General features: G+C 46.4%; 1 protein-coding gene across 1 annotated transcript; it reads left to right on the forward strand.

The window, feature by feature from the left end:
- Nucleotides 1-1,743: 1,743 nt before the first annotated feature.
- PRKAA2 (protein kinase AMP-activated catalytic subunit alpha 2) lies at nt 1,744-23,217 on the forward strand. The gene is made up of 9 exons (XM_075286457.1): nt 1,744-2,010; nt 7,887-8,028; nt 12,437-12,530; nt 13,437-13,581; nt 14,727-14,814; nt 14,901-15,125; nt 17,185-17,683; nt 18,782-18,908; nt 19,356-23,217. The coding sequence occupies exons 1-9, from the start codon at nt 1,917-1,919 to the stop codon at nt 19,589-19,591; spliced, it is 1,650 nt and encodes a 549-aa protein (XP_075142558.1). The 5' UTR covers nt 1,744-1,916; the 3' UTR covers nt 19,592-23,217.
- Nucleotides 23,218-23,428: the final 211 nt, after the last annotated feature.

Consider the following 23,428-nt stretch of genomic DNA (forward strand, 5'->3'; position numbering starts at 1 on the left):
TATCCATTAATAGTATTTTCTGCCTCCCATTAAACCCTGAGTGTCGGACCGGACGCCACTATGTTGGGCTGTGTTCACACAGGTTTTTGCAGGTGGATTGAGGCAGAATTCACATCTGAATCCTCCTCCAACAAAGCCCGACTCTCCCTCCCATTCACTTCAGGGGGTGTCAGGGTCAGATTTCCGCTTAAACTTCTTGGAAATAAATTGGAGGCAGAATAAAAAATTAAGGCTAAAACATTCAAAATGAAATGAAGCAAAAACTGAACGGGATGTTTTTTGTTCTGTTTTTTTTTTTTTTCTTGCCTCTCCTAATATAAATCTAAGGTAAAATGAACATTATATACATGAGGGGAGGCGTATACACACACACAATTAGATAACACCGCATTTTCCAATCCGTAAAATCACATTCACGCTGGTTCACATCTGCGCCAGAGTCTCCGTTGGAAATCTCAGAAACCGCCAAAAATCAGTGGAGAGAAAATTTCTGCAATGGCATCCGCCGGTGTCTTCTAGCAGACTGGAATAACGGAGAGTCCACCGCCGCGGCGATCACAGCATCACTTGGCTGGACTGTAAAGTGTGTTGTTCCCAGAGCCCCGCCTGCTAGCCAAAAAGGCTTCTGAAAACCTCTGCAAAAGCCAGACCCTGCAACCTTCTGCCTGCTGTAAGGAATGGGAGGTCAATTACAGGTGTTCTAGAAAAAGACATTGAACTCCAAAAAGCTTAGTGTGAACACACTCTGAACCTGCCCTAGTATATGTCACTACAGTCTCTGAGATCCCCCCACCCAAAAAAAAAAAACAACCCAAAAAGAACAGATGTAACTAAGAGAAGGGCAAGTGAAGGATAGCCAGAAGTCCTGATACTAGAAGACTGGCTGCTAATCTGCCCCTGCCGGGCACCTCCTCCCTGCCATCCCCTCCCCTGCCTGGCAGCGTGCCTGCCCTTGAATGCCACCCCCTCACCTGCCTGGTAACCCTTTCCCTGCCTTGCACCCACTCCCCTGCCTTGCACCCACTCCCTTGCCTGACAACCCCTCCCCTGACTGGCACCCTCTGCTGTCTGGCACCCCCTCCACTGTCTAGCACCCTCCCCTGATACCCCCTCCCCTGGCTGGCATCCCCTCCCCTGTCTGGTACCCCCTCCACTGTCTAGCACCCTCCACTGTCTAGCACCCTCCCCTGATACCCACTCCCCTGTCTGGTACCCCCTCCCCTGTCTGGTACCCCCTCCCCTGGCTGGCATCCCCTCCCCTGTCTGGTACCCCCCTCCCCTGGCTGGCATCCCCTCCCCTGTCTGGTACCCCCCTCCCCTGGCTGGCATCCCCTCCCCTGGCTGGCATCCCCTCCCCTGGCTGGTACCCCCTCCCCTGTCTGGTACCCCCTCCCCTGGCTGGCATCCCCTCCCCTGGCTGGCATCCCCTCCCCTGGCTGGTACCCCCCTCCCCTGTCTGGTACCCCCCTCCCCTGGCTGGCATCCCCTCCCCTGTCTGGCACCCCCTCCCCTGTCTGGTACCCCCTCCCCTGGCTGGCATCCCCTCCCCTGTCTGGCACCCCCTCCCCTGGCTGGCATCCCCTCCCCTGGCTGGTACCCCCTCCCCTGTCTGGTACCCCCTCCCCTGTCTGGTACCCCCCTCCCCTGGCTGGCATCCCCTCCCCTGGCTGGTACCCCCTCCCCTGACACCTACTCCCCTGGATCCATTACAGACACCCTGTGTTTATGTTTAGTAATAGCAAGCCTCCACACTCCCCCTTTAACCCTTTCGTGCTGTGACAAGCCCAGAGACCCCCCTCTGCCCCCTCCACCAGTGAGCAGCTGTTCAGCCTGTCAGTGCCAGCCGTGGCTGTCAGGCAGGGCCAGCCGGGCATTCCCTCTCCCAGCTGCATTGTGGGTACAAGCAGGATGCAAAGATGGCTGAGAAGCAGAAGCACGACGGACGGGTTAAGATAGGACACTACATCCTGGGGGACACGCTGGGGGTCGGCACCTTCGGCAAAGTGAAGAGCTGAGTGTATTCTCCTTCTGTCCTTGTCTGTCTGTCCCTTCCTTCTGTGTCCGCCGTCAGCCGGGGCGGAGAGCGGGAGACTACGCTGATTGCGTAACGCTCAGCCCGGCCGGCGGCAGCGGAGAGTAGCGCAGCGGGTCTGTGAATAGCAACTGATACATTGTAGCGAGAAGGCTCCGGCGCCCCATATCCCAGACACCTGTCCCCGAATAGTCTGCCTGGAATGTGGGGGTGCGGGGGAGTCTGGGGGAGGGGAGGGGGTGCAGACCTGTGTGTCTGGAGGATCCGACCATATAACCCCTAAGGGTGGGGGGGTTTGTTTATATGTTACTTGGTGGTGGCGTGGGAAGTGGGGGGGGGGGTCTAATGTCAGATATTACCATGTTGTGGGATGTGAAAGGAGGATGAGCCTGGATGTGGTGACTGACAACCTGGTAACAAGTGTATGAGCCTCAGTGACCCGGGGATGGGTGGATAGATAGATAGATAGATAGATAGATAGATAGATAGATAGATAGATAGGAGATAGATAGATAGATAGATAGATAGGAGATAGATAGAGAGAGAGAGAGAGAGAGAGAGATAGGAGATAGATAGATAGATAGATAGATAGATAGATAGATAGATAGATAGGAGATAGATAGATAGATAGGAGATAGATAGATAGATAGAGAGAGAGAGAGAGAGAGAGAGAGAGATAGATAGGAGATAGATAGATAGATAGATAGATAGGAGATAGATAGATAGATAGATAGATAGATAGATAGATAGATAGATAGATAGATAGGAGATAGATAGGAGATAGATGATAGATAGATAGATAGATAGATAGATAGATAGGAGATAGATAGATAGATAGATAGATAGATAGATAGATAGATAGGAGATAGATAGATAGGAGATAGATAGATAGGAGATAGATAGATAGATAGGAGATAGATAGATAGATAGATAGATAGATAGATAGGAGATAGATAGATAGATAGAGAGAGAGAGAGAGAGAGAGATAGATAGGAGATAGATAGATAGATAGATAGATAGATAGATAGATAGGAGATAGATAGATAGATGATAGATAGATAGATAGATAGATAGATAGATAGGAGATAGATAGATAGATAGATAGGAGATAGATAAATAGATAGATAGGAGATAGATAGATAGATAGATAGATAGATAGATAGATAGGAGATAGATAGATAGATAGGAGATAGATAGATAGATAGGAGATAGATAAATAGATAGGAGATAGATAGATAGATAGATAGATAGGAGATAGATAGATAGATAGATAGGAGATAGATAGATAGATAGATAGATAGATAGATAGATAGATAGGAGATAGAGAAATAGATAGATAGGAGATAGATAGATAGATAGATAGATAGATAGATAGGAGATAGATAGATAGGAGATAGATAGATAGATAGATAGAAGATAGATAGATAGGAGATAGATAGATAGATAGATAGATAGATAGGAGATCTATCTTCTATCTATCTCCTATCTATCTATCTATCTATCTATCTATCTCCTATCTATCTATCTATCTATCTATCTATCTATCTATCTCCTATCTATCTATCTATCTATCTATCTATCTCCTATCTATCTATCTCCTATCTATCTATCTCCTATCTATCTATCTCCTATCTATCTATCTATCTATCTATCTATCTATCTATCTATCTTCTATCTATTTATCTCCTATCTATTTATCTATCTATCTATCTATCTATCTATCTATCTATCTCCTATCTATCTATCTCCTATCTATCTATCTCCTATCTATCTATCTATCTATCTATCTATCTATCTATCTATCTATCTTCTATCTATTTATCTCCTATCTATTTATCTATCTATCTATCTATCTATCTCCTATCTATCTATCTTATCAAATTTCTTACCATCTTTAATATGTGTATGGCACAAGTTGGGGGGGGGCAGCATTATAGTGTGGGGGCAGGTTGTGGCAGGTCATGGGGTACACAGTATATAAATATTGGGAATTGATGGAGAATGAATATTCTTATTAAAGGCCCAGAGAACGTTATCCTTGGGGCCACACTCTCCTTACAGCCCGGGGCCCACGGTAACCTGAACTTGTCCCTGCATATGTCATTCTGAGACAAATATGGGGCCCTTGTAAATCTACGACCACCCAGCTTTGCCTTATAGATCTTCGTGTACCACCATTCCCCCCCCACTGACGGGCCGCAGTCCCTGAATCCGCCCCACACATTACAGCCACCTGTTTCAATAAGTTCTTGCTTTAATAAGGAGCTGTCAGTCCTTTATAAGGTTAATTACGTGGGTTTTACCAGGTGAGGGTGTCAGTATACTTGCGGCGGGGCACACTTGGCCTGGTGACTACATAAATATCCAGGGGCTCTTCCTTTAGAAGTCAATGACTGACAGGCGATACCTACAGCTGTGCTGTGACCCATGGGGAGGGGGGGGGGGAATGGTTCTTCCTGAAGTGTAGCAACATGAATCTGAGGAGTCTTTCTAGGGGGTCAGATAAATACCCAGCATCCCCCCCTCCCCCATCCTATAGGACTGACTGCAGGTGACAGGAGATACATCTGTACAGGGCCCCATACAGACAGTAGACAATGCAGAGCCCATCATTAGTGCCAGGTGCACATTATATCCCCATATAGGAAGTAGTACAAAGGGTTAAAGGGGTCACAATCCTACACCAAACTGTAACTGTACCAGCAGAATAGTGAGCGCAGCTCTGGAGTATAATACAGGATAAGTAATGTATGTACACAGTGACTGTACCAGCAGAATAGTGAGCGCAGCTCTGGAGTATAATACAGGATAAGTAATGTAATGTATGTACACAGTGACTGTACCAGCAGAATAGTGAGCGCAGCTCTGGAGTATAATACAGGATAAGTAATGTAATGTATGTACACAGTGACTGCACCAGCAGAATAGTGAGCGCAGCTCTGGAGTATAATACAGGATAAGTAATGTATGTATGTACACAGTGACTGTACCAGCAGAATAGTGAGCGCAGATCTGGAGTATAATACAGGATAAGTAATGTAATGTATGTACACAGTGACTGTACCAGCAGAATAGTGAGCGCAGCTCTGGAGTATAATACAGGATAAGTAATGTAATGTATGTACACAGTGACTGTACCAGCAGAATAGTGAGCGCAGCTCTGGAGTATAATACAGGATAAGTAATGTAATGTATGTACACAGTGACTGTACTAGCAGAATAGTGAGCGCAGCTCTGGAGTATAATACAGGATAAGTAATGTAATGTATGTACACAGTGACTGTACCAGCAGAATAGTGAGCGCAGCTCTGGAGTATAATACAGGATAAGTAATGTAATGTATGTACACAGTGACTGCACCAGCAGAATAGTGAGCGCAGCTCTGGAGTATAATACAGGATAAGTAATGTATGTACACAGTGACTGCACCAGCAGAATAGTGAGTGCAGCTCTGGAGTATAATGCAGGATAAGTAATGTAATGTATGTACACAGTGACTGCACCAGCAGAATAGTGAGCGCAGCTCTGGAGTATAATACAGGATAAGTAATGTAATGTATGTACACAGTGACTGCACCAGCAGAATAGTGAGCGCAGCTCTGGGGTATAATACAGGATAAGTAATGTAATGTATGTACACAGTGACTACACCAGCAGAATAGTGAGCGCAGCTCTGGAGTATAATACAGGATAAGTAATGTAATGTATGTACACAGTGACTGTACCAGCAGAATAGTGAGCGCAGCTCTGGAGTATAATACAGGATAAGTAATGTAATGTATGTACACAGTGACTGTACCAGCAGAATAGTGAGCGCAGCTCTGGAGTATAATACAGGATAAGTAATGTAATGTATGTACACAGTGACTGTACCAGCAGAATAGTGAGCGCAGCTCTGGAGTATAATACAGGATAAGTAATGTAATGTATGTACACAGTGACTGCACCAGCAGAATAGTGAGCGCAGCTCTGGAGTATAATACAGGATAAGTAATGTAATGTATGTACACAGTGACTGTACCAGCAGAATAGTGAGCGCAGCTCTGGAGTATAATACAGGATAAGTAATGTAATGTATGTACACAGTGACTGTACCAGCAGAATAGTGAGCGCAGCTCTGGAGTATAATACAGGATAAGTAATGTAATGTATGTACACAGTGACTGTACCAGCAGAATAGTGAGCGCAGCTCTGGAGTATAATACAGGATAAGTAATGTAATGTATGTACACAGTGACTGTACCAGCAGAATAGTGAGCGCAGCTCTGGAGTATAATACAGGATAAGTAATGTAATGTATGTACACAGTGACTGTACCAGCAGAATAGTGAGCGCAGCTCTGGAGTATAATACAGGATAAGTAATGTAATGTATGTACACAGTGACTGTACCAGCAGAATAGTGAGCGCAGCTCTGGAGTATAATACAGGATAAGTAATGTAATGTATGTACACAGTGACTGTACCAGCAGAATAGTGAGCGCAGCTCTGGAGTATAATATAAGATGTAACCTGTCCGTGTGCAGGTTACATGTAGGTCATTTCGCTATCTGGGCATGCTGCGTTTGCCTCCAGTCTCTGCCTTTGCTGTGTTGTCCTTTGGCATTAGATATGATCAGACATATGGTCTCTGCCCCTCCTTTGCTTTATGACGGGTGACCGGTGTGGCGTTCCTAATGATTTCTGTTGCTTTTGGTGTATTTTTCAGGAAATCTTCTCGGCTCCTTTTCTTCGCTCTTTCTCCTGTACAATCAGTTTCCACCATTAGTGACACTTAGCACAGTCCACCTGCGATTTTATGGCCTCCTGTATTATAATTCATCCCTTTAAGGCTGTGTTAATGATGTTTCATGGGGTTGGGGATTTGGCAGCCTCCTCCTTGGTCGGGTTTTTTCAGTATTTACAAACATAAAAGGCACAAAAATAGACTGAAAACGGCAAAATGTTGGCAAGAAATGAGTAAATGTGAGTGCAGGAGGAGGAGGATTTGGGTTTGGAGCCATTTTAGGGTTAGATGAGAGCAAATCCATAAATAGCAAATCCCTAATACGTTCTGCAGGATCCTTATAAAGTACAGATAGTGACGGGGAGAATGTTTTTGGAAAAATATCAAAATGTATAACAATATATATTAATTTTTAACATAAAATCTTAGTTCATATTTTGGTGACACTTTCTAAGTCCTCCCTCCTGTAGGTGGCGTCATTGTATTCTGTCCATGCAGTGTTAAAGGGAATGTGTCTCCTAATTTTAAACCAAGCTTTTTATGTTAAACATATTTTCTTTAAGAATTTTTTTTTTTTTTTTTTTTTTTTACTTTTTCTATGTCACTATCTGTATTTTTCCAAAAATTATTTTTGCTGCAGTTTTCACTCTGGCCACTAAGCCTTATAATAGACTGACAATTGCTTTTTTTTTTTTTTTTTTTTTTTACAGTGGACACCTCATTTAACTCACAGACAGGATTACAATAGAAGATAACACCTTTATAGATAACATCACTGTGCCATTATTACATCACTACTGACAATAAATGATGTCACAGCTTAGCTCCTCCCCCTTCCTGCATGTCTAGAAAACTTGCCGTTAGCAGAATTATTCCCACTTCTAAATAGCCCCAGTAAGGAGTAAATAATGCTGCCATATCGTGCCAATAACCATACTATACAATGCCCATGTAATACCGCCACTTAGTGTCCGCATAATAGTATAGTACAGTGGAGCTGTGATACCTGGGGTGTAGGTAGGTGGCGGCTCCAGTGTACGTTCCCTCTCTGCTTGTATTCAGTGTGATCTATAGGTGTATACGGTATATATGGTGCAGAGGATACTGACCTGGTGCTGTGTTCTTGTAGTGGGGGAGCACCAGCTGACAGGACATAAAGTCGCGGTGAAGATCTTAAACAGACACAAGATTCGGAGTCTGGATGTGGTCGGTAAAATTAAGAGAGAGATTCAGAATCTGAAGCTTTTCCGTCACCCGCATATTATCAAACTGTAAGTATCCGGAGAGAAGATAATAAGACGTTACATCGTAGAGGGGGCGACTTCTAAGAGGCTGACAGATCCTTTACTGTATATTCTAGTCACATCCAAAGCTGCGTGTAAACTGTACAGAAGACCTTGAGCTTGTTTCCCCTTTAATAGCCGCCGCTTCACTGATTCCGGCACAGTTGAAATTATTTCTCTTTCCCCCGCCATTCCTGAGCAGTCAGTGCTGGTAGTTTTGCTGTCTGATATGATCACTAGACTCCCTAATGTCAAGTGGGCGGTGTCAGGGAGGAGCAGGTAATGGGTGTAATTGTGAGCTCTGACATTGTCCACCTCTGAGTCACACCTCCTTGTCTGCTTCTCCCTGACTCCACCCACTTGACATTAGGATGCTTAGTTACTATATCAGGCACCAAAGCTAGCAACCCTGATTGATCCGGAACGGTGGGGACGAGAGAAAAAATTCCAACTGTGCCAGAATCAGTGGAGGGGCGGCTAATAGAGAGGAAAAGAGTTTAATTTGGTGGAGGAGGTCAAAGGTCATCTTTAAAATCAGAATGTAAGATTAGTGTGGGGCACTTGTGGTTCAGTGTCCTAGTTAGTAAGGGGTTGTTTAGGGGTCCAAATTCTCCTGACAGGTTCCCTTTAAATTCTGTAGTGCATTGTGGGTATTACCCAGCTGCTCTCTGCTGCCCCCACTGCTGCTGAGGATGTAATGGACACTTCCCCGTAGTCCGGCCCCTCCTCTGTATAATCAGATTATTGTATCGTCCTCGTCATGACTATTATTGGTAATAATCCGGTTATTATTGCGCCCGCGGTAATCCTCTGTTTCCATATCACGGCTGTATAAACATTGGCCGCCTTGTTTGTGACCTTCATGCGTCGCTGTCTCTCATCTCCGCGTCCAGGGTTTGTAAACACGAACATTCCCTGCGCAGACGCCTCGCTGAGCCCGATTCATCTAAATATAAGGAATCTCTAAGAAGACAAGAAGTCTGAAGTGTTTCCTTGTATTATACTGAGAGGAAGCAGGCGCCATATTAGGACGTCCGAGTCTAGAACACTGGGGTGGATTGTGTTACTATCTGCGGATCAGCGGACTGTGAAACCTGCGGTATACAAGGTTATCATTGTGCCCGCTGCGCTCATATACTGGGCAGGTGCCAGCCTAGTGCCCTGTGCCCAGAGGACTGTGTATAGCAAGGGACCCAACAGCATGGGGGCAACTACTGTACCCACATACTACAGCATGGGGGCAAGTACTGTACCCACATACTACAGCAGAGGGGCAACTACTGTACCCACATACTACAGCAGAGGGGCATGTACTGTACCCACATACTACAGCAGAGGGGCATGTACTGTACCCACATACTACAGCAGAGGGGCAAGTACTGTACCCACATACTACAGCAGAGGGGCAAGTACTATACCCACATACTACAGCAGAGGGGCAAGTACTGTACCCACATACTACAGCAGAGGGGCATGTACTGTACCCACATACTACAGCAGAGGGGCATGTACTATACCCACATACTACAGCAGAGGGGCAAGTACTGTACCCACATACTACAGCAGAGGGGCATGTACTGTACCCACATACTACAGCAGAGGGGCATGTACTGTACCCACATACTACAGCAGAGGGGCAAGTACTGTACCCACATACTACAGCAGAGGGGCATGTACTGTACCCACATACTACAGCAGAGGGGCATGTACTGTACCCACATACTACAGCAGAGGGGCATGTACTATACCCACATACTACAGCAGAGGGGCATGTACTGTACCCACATACTACAGCAGAGGGGCATGTACTGTACCCACATACTACAGCAGAGGGGCAAGTACTGTACCCACATACTACAGCAGAGGGGCATGTACTGTACCCACATACTACAGCAGAGGGGCATGTACTGTACCCACATACTACAGCAGAGGGGCATGTACTGTACCCACATACTACAGCAGAGGGGCAAGTACTGTACCCACATACTACAGCAGAGGGGCAAGTACTGTACCCACATACTACAGCAGAGGGGCATGTACTGTACCCACATACTACAGCAGAGGGGCATGTACTGTACCCACATACTACAGCAGAGGGGCATGTACTGTACCCACATACTACAGCAGAGGGGCATGTACTGTACCCACATACTACAGCAGAGGGGCATGTACTGTACCCACATACTACAGCAGAGGGGCATGTACTGTACCCACATACTACAGCGGAGGGGCATGTACTGTACCCACATACTACAGCAGAGGGGCAACTACTGTACCCACATACTACAGCAGAGGGGCATGTACTGTACCCACATACTACAGCAGAGGGGCATGTACTGTACCCACATACTACAGCGGAGGGGCATGTACTGTACCCACATACTACAGCAGAGGGGCATGTACTGTACCCACATACTACAGCAGAGGGGCATGTACTGTACCCACATACTACAGCGGAGGGGCATGTACTGTACCCACATACTACAGCGGAGGGGCATGTACTGTACCCACATACTACAGCAGAGGGGCAACTACTGTACCCACATACTACAGCGGAGGGGCATGTACTGTACCCACATACTACAGCAGAGGGGCATGTACTGTACCCACATACTACAGCGGAGGGGCAAGTACTGTACCCACATACTACAGCAGAGGGGCAACTACTGTACCCACATACTACAGCAGAGGGGCATGTACTGTACCCACATACTACAGCAGAGGGGCATGTACTGTACCCACATACTACAGCAGAGGGGCATGTACTGTACCCACATACTACAGCATGGGGGCAAGTACTGTACCCACATACTACAGCAGAGGGGCAACTACTGTACCCACATACTACAGCAGAGGGGCAAGTCCTGTACCCACATACTACAGCAGAGGGGCAACTACTGTACCCACATACTACAGCAGAGGGGCAAGTACTGTACCCACATACTACAGCAGAGGGGCATGTACTGTACCCACATACTACAGCAGAGGGGCATGTACTGTACCCACATACTACAGCAGAGGGGCATGTACTGTACCCACATACTACAGCAGAGGGGCATGTACTGTACCCACATACTACAGCAGAGGGGCATGTACTGTACCCACATACTACAGCAGAGGGGCATGTACTGTACCCACATACTACAGCAGAGGGGCAACTACTCTACCCACATACTACAGCAGAGGGGCATGTACTGTACCCACATACTACAGCAGAGGGGCATGTACTGTACCCACATACTACAGCAGAGGGGCAAGTACTGTACCCACATACTCCAGCAGAGGGGCATGTACTGTACCCACATACTACAGCAGAGGGGCAAGTACTGTACCCACATACTACAGCAGAGGGGCATGTACTGTACCCACATACTACAGCAGAGGGGCATGTACTGTACCCACATACTACAGCAGAGGGGCATGTACTGTACCCACATACTACAGCAGAGGGGCATGTACTGTACCCACATACTACAGCAGAGGGGCATGTACTGTACCCACATACTACAGCAGAGGGGCATGTACTGTACCCACATACTACAGCAGAGGGGCATGTACTGTACCCACATACTACAGCAGAGGGGCATGTACTGTACCCACATACTACAGCAGAGGGGCAACTACTCTACCCACATACTACAGCAGAGGGGCATGTACTGTACCCACATACTACAGCAGAGGGGCATGTACTATACCCACATACTACAGCAGAGGGGCATGTACTGTACCCACATACTACAGCAGAGGGGCATGTACTGTACCCACATACTACAGCGGAGGGGCATGTACTGTACCCACATACTACAGCGGAGGGGCATGTACTGTACCCACATACTACAGCAGAGGGGCAAGTACTGTACCCACATACTACAGCAGAGGGGCATGTACTGTACCCACATACTACAGCAGAGGGGCATGTACTGTACCCACATACTACAGCGGAGGGGCAAGTACTATACCCACATACTACAGCGGAGGGGCATGTATTTTACCCACCTTTATATAATATAATGTGCCCATAGTGCCCCCACACATTATACTGCACTGGTCACAAATAGAGTGATTTTCAGTCTGGATGAATTCTGTGGCTCCACCCAGTTGTCCATTCCTACAGTATTGCCAGTGTCGCATGTCCTGTGCTCAGTCAGAGGAGATACATCCACTATAGAGCGACCTGTGTTATATCCAGACATTAGCAGTGACATCACATGTGTCTATATATCACATAGTCACACAGGTTACAGATTCGTACTCCTGCATTATCTGCATACACTGGTTCAGGGGTCTCCAGGTCTGTAGGGATCAATGCCTCGTTTTCGGAAGGCAGAGTCCCTGTTTGACTCTACTGGATGGCGTTCCTTGTGGCTGACCTATACGTTGCGCTCTTGTCTTGCAGGTACCAGGTGATCAGTACGCCTACAGACTTCTTCATGGTGATGGAATATGTGGCCGGAGGAGAGTTATTTGACTATATATGCAAACATGGCCGGGTAAGTCCCACAGTGTTCATGTAAGATATGTGACCTCGTGGATGCCCCGCCCAGGATGGATGCCAGGGCTTCTTGTCACTTTCCTACCCTCTGCTCTGCACCAGTTACTAGGGTAGATCTGTCTGTCAAAACTTGGCAAAATGTTCAAGGTAACAGTCTCAGACCTGACTTGTTTGACCCTGTTCTGGCCGCAGAGATGGGAGAAGCACCTGCCCGCAGTCACCCCAGACCACCTCCAGATACTCCAGTTATTCCCCCCTTTAATATCCCCCTCTCTGCTGATTCTGGCACAGTTAGATTGTTTTACCTCTCCCCCACTGTTCCTGAGAAATTAGTGCAGTTAGTTTTGGTGCCTGATATGATAACTAGACTCCCTTATGTCAAGTGGGTGGTGTCAGGCAAGGAGGTGTGGCTCAGAGCTCCAATCAGATGCAGACAGCTCTGAGTCACACCCCTTTGCTTCCTCCTTTCTGACCCCACCCACTTGATATAAGGGAGTCTAGTGATCGTATCAGGCACCAAAACTAACTGCACTAATTTCTCAGGAATGGTGGGGGCTAGAGAAAAAATTCCAACGGTGTCAGAATCAGTTCAAGGGCAGCTATTAAAGGATAAGAAGAGACGGAGCATTCAGGGAAAGGAGGGCTGTCATTTTATGAGCAGCTGAATAAGGACTCCGCTGCTCATGAGAGGGTTAATCCTATCTATAAAATAAAGCACACATTCAGATTGCGTTGCGCTTCTATTAAGGCGACTTTGCAGATTGAATGTATTTTTGCACACTTATTACACAAGTGTATGAGCCCGCTTTCACACTCTGCCCGCTTGCTCTGGGGCTCATGCTTGTCTTGTAGCCATTGATGCATGAACCTCTCCACGGCTAAAGTCCCTGTTACCACCTCTTAGGTAGAAGAGCCGGAGGCGCGGCGCCTGTTCCAGCAGATCCTGTCGGCTGTAGATTACTGCCATAGGCATATGGTGGTTCACCGGGATCTGAAACCAGAGAACGTGTTACTAGACGCGCACATGAACGCCAAGATCGCTGACTTTGGTATGTGACTCTACAAGCGTCCCAGGAATGCAGCCAGCGAGCAGGTCACTGCTGAAGGTTGTCAGTAGAGAGCGAGCCAAGTCCTCCGCCATATGCAGTCCTATGTAAATAAGCAGCTTCTGATAGACTGCTCTAGATCTCTGCTTGCTGTCAGTGACTAGAACTCTCCTGGTTACATCCCAAAGCTGGAAACTTGTCTCAGCCCAATACATCTCACAGCTGAGAGTCTGTTACAGTTGTGTCCCAGCTACACAATCCACAAATCTCTCTCCTGTCCTCAGGACTGCCTATAGGGATTTGGGGGCAGAGTTTGCAAGTCCTCTTTTTCCAGAGTACTAAAGAATATTATAGTTTCCTGTCCTGTGACCACCACACAGTATAATGTTCTCTCCACACAGTATAATGCTCACCAGTGCTCCCCCTTACAGTATAATGCTACCCCCACACAGTATAATGCTGCCCAGTGGCTCCCCCCACACAGTATAATGCTACCCAATATTCCCTATACACAGTATAATGCTCACCAGTGCTCCCCCCACACAGTATAATGCTACCCATTGCTCCCCCCACAGTATAATGCTCCCCAGTATCCCATACACACAGTATAATGCTCCCCAATATCCCATACACACAGTATAATGCTCTACGACACCCCCACACAGTTATATTCCTGCCAGTGACTGTACACACTATCGTATTGCGGTAAACATGGCGGCAGCGGGTTCTGCAGCTCTTGATGTAAATGAGAAGGTTCTATTAAGCAGAAAGTATCCTGTACCCGCATAGCACCAAAGGAAAATAGCAGATCTGTCAGCAGCTGCTTGTTGATGGTTTCCATATAGAACCAGGTGACTGTATACACCGGAGAGAGCGAGAATAAACTGACAAGTATGGGAAACCCACAAAATCGGAGAAGATTGTGTGACGACATAGAGCGGGCGGTGTCCTGAGATGTAATAAATGTCAGATATCGCTCATGTAATAATGATTCACTCCTATGTAACCAAACAGCCAGAGGGGCCCGTAGACATAGGGGCCCTGGTGTCAGCGCAGCCCCTGTCCCCCTGTCACTAGAGCAAACCATAAGGGACACAATGTAACATACTCAGCTCTGCTACATCTTGACACATTATATCCCTGCGCAGGTCTGTCTAACATGATGTCAGATGGCGAGTTCCTCCGTACGAGCTGCGGCTCCCCAAACTATGCAGCCCCTGAAGTCATATCCGGAAGGTAAGAGAGAGGACCCGCATCTCCAGACTCCCCTATAGATTGCTCCCTGTTTTCTACAATGACCCCTTTCCATTATCTTATTGTAGACTGTACGCTGGGCCTGAGGTGGACATATGGAGCTGCGGGGTCATCCTATACGCCCTCCTATGTGGGACTTTGCCATTTGACGATGAGCACGTTCCGACCCTCTTCAAGAAGATCCGTGGAGGCGTCTTCTACATCCCCGAGTACCTGAACCGCTCGGTGGCGACCTTACTGATGCACATGCTGCAGGTCGACCCCCTGAAACGTGCCACAATCAAAGACATAAGGTAAGGTGACGTCTGATACACTGTAACGAGTCCTACAGCTGGACTGGTGTAATGCCTTATATTACCTCTGGTGGCGCTGCAGGGAAATGGAACACTTACTGATACACTTTCATACAGATCCCAGCCGATCACTGATCGGCTACTTGGCAAATAGGGATTTCCAAACCAGAGAACCCCTTTAAAAATGGGGAAATGAATGCGATCTGTCGCCCCCACCTGACTATGCGGAGACATTGCACCGCGTGTTCCTATTGGCTGTTATAATCCGAAATGTGGAGTCTGGCGATAAATCAGAGCTTGTGCCGGTCTACAGTCAATGCACTTGGTTGTTGGAACATGCTGGGACTTATAGTCCTCCCCCGGCTGCCTGCGTCTGTACGATAAGGAGATTTGAGGCTTGTAAATATCACTTAGGAAAGGCCCATCAGACGTTGCCAGAAAGCGAGTGACTTTCAAAGCAAATAGTTAACGCCGCTCGGCGTGACCCGTCCCCGACCCTGAACGCACAGCGGCGGCCGCGACGCTTATGACTGATAGATGTGAAGGGGCTTAATGCTAAGTTGTGTTATGACAAGTTCATTGTAACCATAGCAAAACGTATTATAGCGTGAAAGAGGGGATTATGGGTAATCTCCCACATCCTGAATCAAATGCCAGAAACGCGTCTCGAGGTTTTCTTCGCTGCACGCATTTCAGTGACCTTCACGGGGCCCCCCAGGATGGGATTTCTCGCTGCCCCTAAGAACCGGTTTTCTGAAGTCAGGTTGTTTTTCTTCTCCTTTTCTCCCTCGCGTCCTCGTGCCCGTAATGTGTTTAGTTTGCGCGAATGTGTAATTGTGTGAGGGATTACGGGGGGAAGTTTAGAAAATTCAATTAAGTGGGTTTTCGTAACGCGCTGTTGACCTGTCAGACGCCGAGGGTAATGGGATGGCTGACGTGATTGTTAAAACTTTGTAGAGCCGGGGCCGGAAACGTGTTGCTGGATGTTTACACAGTCAATATAAGTACATTGGAGGGGTTATAGGCTGGTGGTCTGGACCTTATGATGTCATCGCAGCACCACTGTGACATCATTACAAGCTGACTGAGCCCTGGGAGGTTTGGGTTAGTGGTCGGAGTTATTGGGTTTTCTCTGCTCACGACTTGAAAGACCATAAAGCGACGATGCAAAAACCATGTACAAACCATTATGGCGGAGTGTCCCGTATCTTCTCCTTACTCTCAGCCTTCAATCAAGTCTGGGGCGGGCCCTGGGCTTCCTATATACAGGTCATTAGCTCACACAGGTTGGCTGGCTATTGTGACTCTGTCCTTCAATGTTGTCCCTTCTAAGCTCCTCTTTCTGCTACATTGTATTACTGACCTCTGACCTTGGCTTCCCCTGTGACTACTCTTCGGATTACGATTTTGTACTGCTTTGTCTCTCTGGCTTTGACCCTTGGCTTGCTGACTCTTCTTCTGTGTTGTCTTGACTTATTCAGAGAAGGGGCTGTCGCCAAGTTGCTCCTGTCACTAGGACAGATTGGCAAGTAGGTAGGGACAAAGGGCTGGGCCAAGTTTAGGGATCACTGTATCTTTCTTCCCCTTCTTCCAATGTTCCAGCAGTAGCGCTACGGAATTACCCAACTAGCAATTCCCTTACATATCCCTTGTGTCTATAGGGCTTGATGTATTGATCAAGACTTTATGATGTCATTGGGCCAGAATGGTGACATCAGTAAGAGTTGATGGATTAACATATCATGATGTTTGGGTTACTGGGACTCGTCTATTTATTACTTGAAGGTCCACAAACCATTGTGTGGGGTGTCCATACTGGTTCTATAGAAGATCAGTACATAATACTGGTATTATACCACCTGGTGCCCTATAGGAACGTTCATCTACTAATAGTTGGGTTGACTACGTAGAATCACTTCTTGTAGTGGTAACCACTAGCACTACCACTGGTGGACACAGCAAGGTGACTTTTGGGTGGATTTCCTAACTTTTAGTCCTTCTCCTTTGGAATTGAGGAGTAATGTTGTAGTTAATGGAGTTTGCTTTGTTTTTCCCCCAGAGAACATGAGTGGTTTAAGCAGGATCTGCCCAGCTACCTGTTCCCAGAAGACCCCTCGTACGATGCCAACGTGATTGATGATGAAGCCGTGAAGGAAGTTTGTGAAAAATTTGAGTGCACGGAGTCGGAGTTCATGAACAGCCTGTACAGTGGAGATCCCCAGGACCAGCTGGCGGTGGCGTACCATCTCATCATAGACAACCGGAGGATCATGAACCAGGCCAGTGAGTTCTACCTCGCCTCCAGTCCACCCACTGGATCATTTATGGACGAAATGCACATCCCTCCGGGGGTTAAACCTCACCCAGAACGCATGCCACCTTTAATAGCGGATAGCCCTAAAGCCAGGAACCCGCTGGACGCCCTGAATACCACCAAACCTAAACCCCTAGCTGTGAAGAAAGCCAAATGGCACCTGGGGATCCGCAGTCAGAGCAAACCCCATGATATCATGGCCGAGGTCTACAGAGCAATGAAGCAGCTGGACTTCGAATGGAAGGTGAGATATGAAGCAGACACAACAAGTTCCTATAGAAATGTGTGTTGTGACATTTACTTCTGGTTATTGGGCTGGAAAAGTGACAACTGCAGTTCTGAGCCAGGAATGTGCGGAGGGAAATTGTCAGGCGGTCCTTAGTCCTGCACACCTGCCCCTCCCCCATATTACATACATCTGGCCCCTGCCCTTGTGCTCCAGGCTATTCATTGGTACAGGGGAGTTATTTCCTATATAAGTCTCATTTGCATTTCCAAGTGTCTGATTTTACAGAAGATTCTGCTGTAGATTTTACCCAATATATATATATGTATATGTATGGTGGAATATCAGAGAGAACTATCATGAGGACAAGCTCTAATAATCCACAGAATTTGTTACGCTCTGTTCACACATTGCATTGTCCTTCTTATGTACTGCTCTATGAGGACAAGGCTGTGGAAAGGATTTCGTGGCCGTCACATCAGGCCCCTCTGACACCGAAGATAACCCCAGTATTATAGTGGTAGATGGGCCAGTTATGTCTGACTGTATACAGGGACAAGAGACATTCTCCACTGCAGCATCTGAAATACATCCAAGTCCCTAAGGAACTGCAATAAGAAACCAGGAGGACCCCTAGCGAGGAGAGGACGGAGCCCCACCTTAGCCCCTGCTGCAGAACCCAGACACACACAAACCATGTGCAAATACATGCAAACAGTATACTCACAGATACATATAAATGATATACACACAGATACTCATAACTAATATACACTCAGATACATATAAATAGTGTATACGTAGATACATACAAACAATATACACATACAGTAGATACACACATAGAAACAACGCATATACTGTAGATACACACACACATACATATATACATACACACACACACACATACATACACAAACATACATACATACATACATACATACACACACAGACAGTGACATAAACATGACATTTCCCTTGTAGCCCGGCCTGGATGAGGCTTGTACATGTATTGCCCCCATATGTTACACACAGTGTCTTGCCAGTTCTACCTTCTGGTGTTTTGGCCCACAGGGGGCGCTCTGCTTCACACCCTCACATTATGTCTCTTCCCAGGTGGTGAACCCTTATCACCTGCGGGTGCGGCGTAAGAATCCTGTGACCGGTAACTACGTGAAGATGAGTCTCCAGCTCTACCAGGTGGATAACCGCAGCTACCTGCTGGACTTCAAGAGCATTGACGGTACGTCCAGGAGGGGCTGGGAGCGCGGCCGGGGCTGAGAGGCTGCGAGGAGATAAGTTATGTATTTGCTAAATGATCCTTGAAGCAAATATGTAGAGCCCCGCCCCATTGTCAAGGCTCCTCCCCTAGTAGTCACCCCAAATAATCTTCATTTTTTGACCGGTGCTTTAGTTTCTGTGCGGAGTTTGTGCTTATACAGAGCTGTCAATCCAAGGTGCCCCAAAAAAAATTAAAAAATGGGATACTCAAGTCCCCAGATTTTTTTTTGACTCCTCCCCCATCATCCTCTACAACCCCCTTTAAGATTTAGCGCTCCATGCCAGGCGGCAGCTGCAAAAGCAAATAATATGTCAGGCTGCATATACAGAGAGCTAACCCTGTAACATGGATGACAAGGTGCCGTAAGGACAATATTTGATGAATTTTCTTGGCACTTTTATCCTGCAGATGAAGTGATGGAACACAAGTCCGGCTCCTCCACGCCCCAGCGCTCGTGTTCTGCAGCCGGCCTGCACCGACCACGACTGAGCATAGATTCTGTGAGCGCCGAATGCCCTTCCCAAAGCGGATCCATGTACGGCTCCTTCTCCGGCTCCTTCTCCATGGCGAGCCCCCGGTTAGGTAGCCACACGATGGATTTCTTTGAGATGTGCGCCAGCCTGATCACCACCTTAGCTCGCTAGCGCACCATGTGACATACACGGCTCTGTCCTGTCCTATGGAAGATTGTAGGGTTTTTACTTAAAGGGGTTCTCCACCTATGGGGCAAATCTTATTACTAATGTAGGTAAAGATGGAGGATGATATGGTATCATTGTGGCCAGGATACGGTTTAGTTTCTCCTATCCCCTTTGTAATTGGATGACAAGAATCTGCAGATATGCCCCGCCCCTGAGGAGCTGTACTATTACCAAACATGGGAGAGTGAGAAGTCTGCTTATGAGTCATGTAAAATACACTGAGGGGGTAACAAACACCAGGCCCCTGACACTACTAGAAACCTTGCACCTTAATGGGGGACCCAGTATGATCTTTGCATTGGGGCCCCTTTCTTCTATATCCTCCAGCTCGGCAGCACTCTACTCTTAAAGCTAAGATATTGAAATTTAGATGGAGAACCCCTTTAAATAAATCAATAAGAATTGGTGGCATCTATGATCTGAGACAGAGCCACTTGTACATTCACTATAAAATATATATATATAAAAAATTCTTTAAAAAAAAATTTTTTTTTTTAGAAGTTGTATAATTTATCTCAGGCATTGTGTAGAGTGCGAATCTCCGCACCGAAACACCACAAACCCCAAACAGCTGCTGCTTGTCCTAGATCCAGAGGACCTGTACGGAGGTCCCTTCCCCCGTCTGTTTTGCCTCATTTTTTTTTTTAGGATTTGATCCTATGAGATTTGAGACGCGCGGATTCTATTATACGGCTAATTTATTACTAGAACTGGAGATTTTTATTTATTTTGTGATATTAGAGTCGTCCGATGAATAAGCCGCCTCTTATTTTTCTATGTGCGCGATCGTAATCGGCAGAAGTGAAACGTTAGAGAATTTTACGTGAGATTTTTTTATTAGAATTTTAGACGATCACCTGATTTGTCCGGGGGCACTGACGGAAAAAAAAAAATGTAAAAAATTAAAAAATTGCAGATTTTTTTTCTACTATTGAAATAGTTAATGATTGAGCTGCTTTGCTGTCTGTATAGCGCTGTCGTCTGATGTCTTGTTTTTGCCGCCATACATGTCCGTTTTTATTGTCCTCAATTTCTAGATCTCTAGACAGACCCCTTAGGGTCACGGCGCGCTCTCTGGAAACTTGCCAAAATCCTGAGCCGCCCCCAGTTACCGATGACTTTATGTTAATGCTAAGCTGTTAACTTCTGACTCATCTGGTCATTGGCCGTTGTGGGTGTCTTGGGATTTGGCGCAGTGTGGTCGCCAGAGAGTGTGGCGGTTGCTTAAAAGAGCCCCAAGTGCCAATTTGTATCCTTAAAAAGTCTAACGCCCCAAACAGCACTTTTTTTCCCCACCATTCTAGGACTAGTTTGGAGTAGAGGTCCTTCTAAGGAAGCTATATGAGTTTGGTTCTCTTTCCTACTTCTACTGAAGGTCTATCACAATTGAGCGAACAGATGTAATGCATGTTGGACCATCATAACCCCTCCTCCCATTGGAGATGTCATTGGGTTGGTGCCATTACTTTCCTGGCACTCTGTGCCTATAGTACAGGAATCCTTTGGGGGAGGTCATGTAGTGGGTGCCATTACCCTCCTACTTCTACTGAAGGTCTATCAAGATTGAGTGAACAGATGTAATGCATGTTGGACCACCATAACCCCTCCTGCCATTGGGGATGTCATTGGGTTGGTGCCATTGCGTTCTTGGCACTCTGTGCCTATAGTACAGGAACCCTTTGGGGAGGTCATGTAGTGGGCACCATTACCCTCCTACTTCTACTGAAGGTCTATCACGATTGAGCAAACAGATGTAATGCATGTTGGACCACCATAACCCCTCCTCCCATTGGAGATGTCATTGGGTTGGTGTCATTACTTTCCTGGCACTCCGTGCCTATAGTATTGGGACCCTTTGGGGCAGGTCATGTAGTGGGCGCCATTACCCTCCTGTACAATGTACCTAGTTGACCATGAAGCTCGCTCTTCTCCTTTCATGGTGGCTCTTCACTGGGCACATCAACTACCACCACCAAAGAACCATATTTAAGCCCAAACTCCAGTTCCTTGGCATTGGAGTCAGGAACAAAGGGGATTGGGTTGTGCCGAAATTTTCGCAAAGGTTACAGTCACAGTTGACCACTTTCTATTTCTCCAGGGCTCCACTTTATTTTAGCACCTGGTTACGTAAGACCCGGAGGTTTCCTTTGGCACTTTGGCGTTGACTTCTATTATTCCAGGCCATGGGTAGAACCTTAGAAGTTATACAGAAAGTCCTTAGTCCTGGTGTTATATCCAGAGAGCGCCGGGATTTATATATGAAACCAAATACCAAATTACGAAAACCAACGAGTATTCAACATTGGCAGAAACCATCTGTTGGCTCAGGTACGAGGCCTAGCTCCTAGTATGTGATCCAATGACTCGTAGCCGGCATCTTCTTTGGCTTGTTCGTCCCATATTACTCATTACATTGGCGAAAAATAAAGGGGGTACATGGATTTGTGTTGTAGATTGATGGAACGAGCACGTTGCAAATAGTTATTGGCCAGTACAATGAGATCTACGGAGAAGAAGAGAGGACATAGTATATGGCCAGATGGAAGGATATAGGTATATGGGAGTATAGAGGCCATAATAAAATATATAAAAGTGGGAAACTTTATATAGGAGTTCCCCTTTAAATGTAATTTAGGGAGACTTGTGGAAGGTTGGAGGGTGGTAGGGGGATTTGCATGTGAATTTAAGGGTTGGTTGAAAGGATTGCATGTGAATCTCTGTGAATAATCAATAAATATAACGCTTTTTGTATACAGCTCTTATGCTGACCGATGCGTCTTCATGGTGACAGACTACAATCTAACCCCATGTCGTCTGACCCCACAGTCCTCAGTTATTCGGAGCGCAGGGTTGGTAACCTTTACCCTCACGGACATGTAGATCTGCATAGGAGCTTTGTACACAAATCAGGTTTGTTAAAATTGCTATATATTATTTTTTAAAATAAAATTGATTATAGAGAACTTTGTCGTGGACTTACAATTTTAAGGGCATCTCTCACTAACTCTCCCCGTCCCTAAATCAGAGGGGCAAGACTCAGCCCCTGCCTTATGCAAATAGTTGGCCTTTGTTCCTCCAGGAGACACACAATGGACAGATTGTATTATTGGTCTGGTCTAGTGTTTGATGCCCTTATAAGGTAGTGGGATGTACTTAAAATGGTTAAGCGGGGGCGGGACTGTGTCCTCAGCTTTAGTACCACCCTAGCAGAACCTTGCCATGTATTTGCGGTGTTGTTGAGTTCCTGTGGGGGCTTCATTGTGTCTGGCCGTCAAGTATCACTCCCGGCGGCCATGTTGTTCTGTCTCACTGTCATGTCACAGAGTATCCTGGTTTGTACAATTGTTTGCTACCGTTGTGTTGAATACTTAACGACAATCTTGTATCCCATGCGTTGCGTCGTATTGACTAGTGAGCGTTAGGTTTGTGCAACTCCGAGAAGGCGCAGAAGATTTATTATTAATCTGTAGAATGTTTTGTATACAATGAATATTAATGATTTCCAAGTGAATATAAATCGTATTTATCAATTTATTTGCACATCATTTCAATAAAGCAGTGTGACCAGATCCTGTCGTCTCCTCTGTCTCTTATATGGGGAAACCTTCCATAGCTTCATGTTTTTGGGTTTTTTTCCCAGGTATTTTGTGCAATAATATCTCTAAACATGGAACTCCCTCCATTGTTTCCCAGGGCCACGTGGGGCCCTTTTACACTCCTCTTTGTTTAGAGAGCTCACATCCCCCTCATCCTTAAAGGGATACGACTCCTCTCCAGTTT

Source organism: Leptodactylus fuscus, chromosome 9 (assembly GCF_031893055.1).
Source record: "Leptodactylus fuscus isolate aLepFus1 chromosome 9, aLepFus1.hap2, whole genome shotgun sequence".
NCBI classification, from domain to species: domain Eukaryota; kingdom Metazoa; phylum Chordata; class Amphibia; order Anura; family Leptodactylidae; genus Leptodactylus; species Leptodactylus fuscus.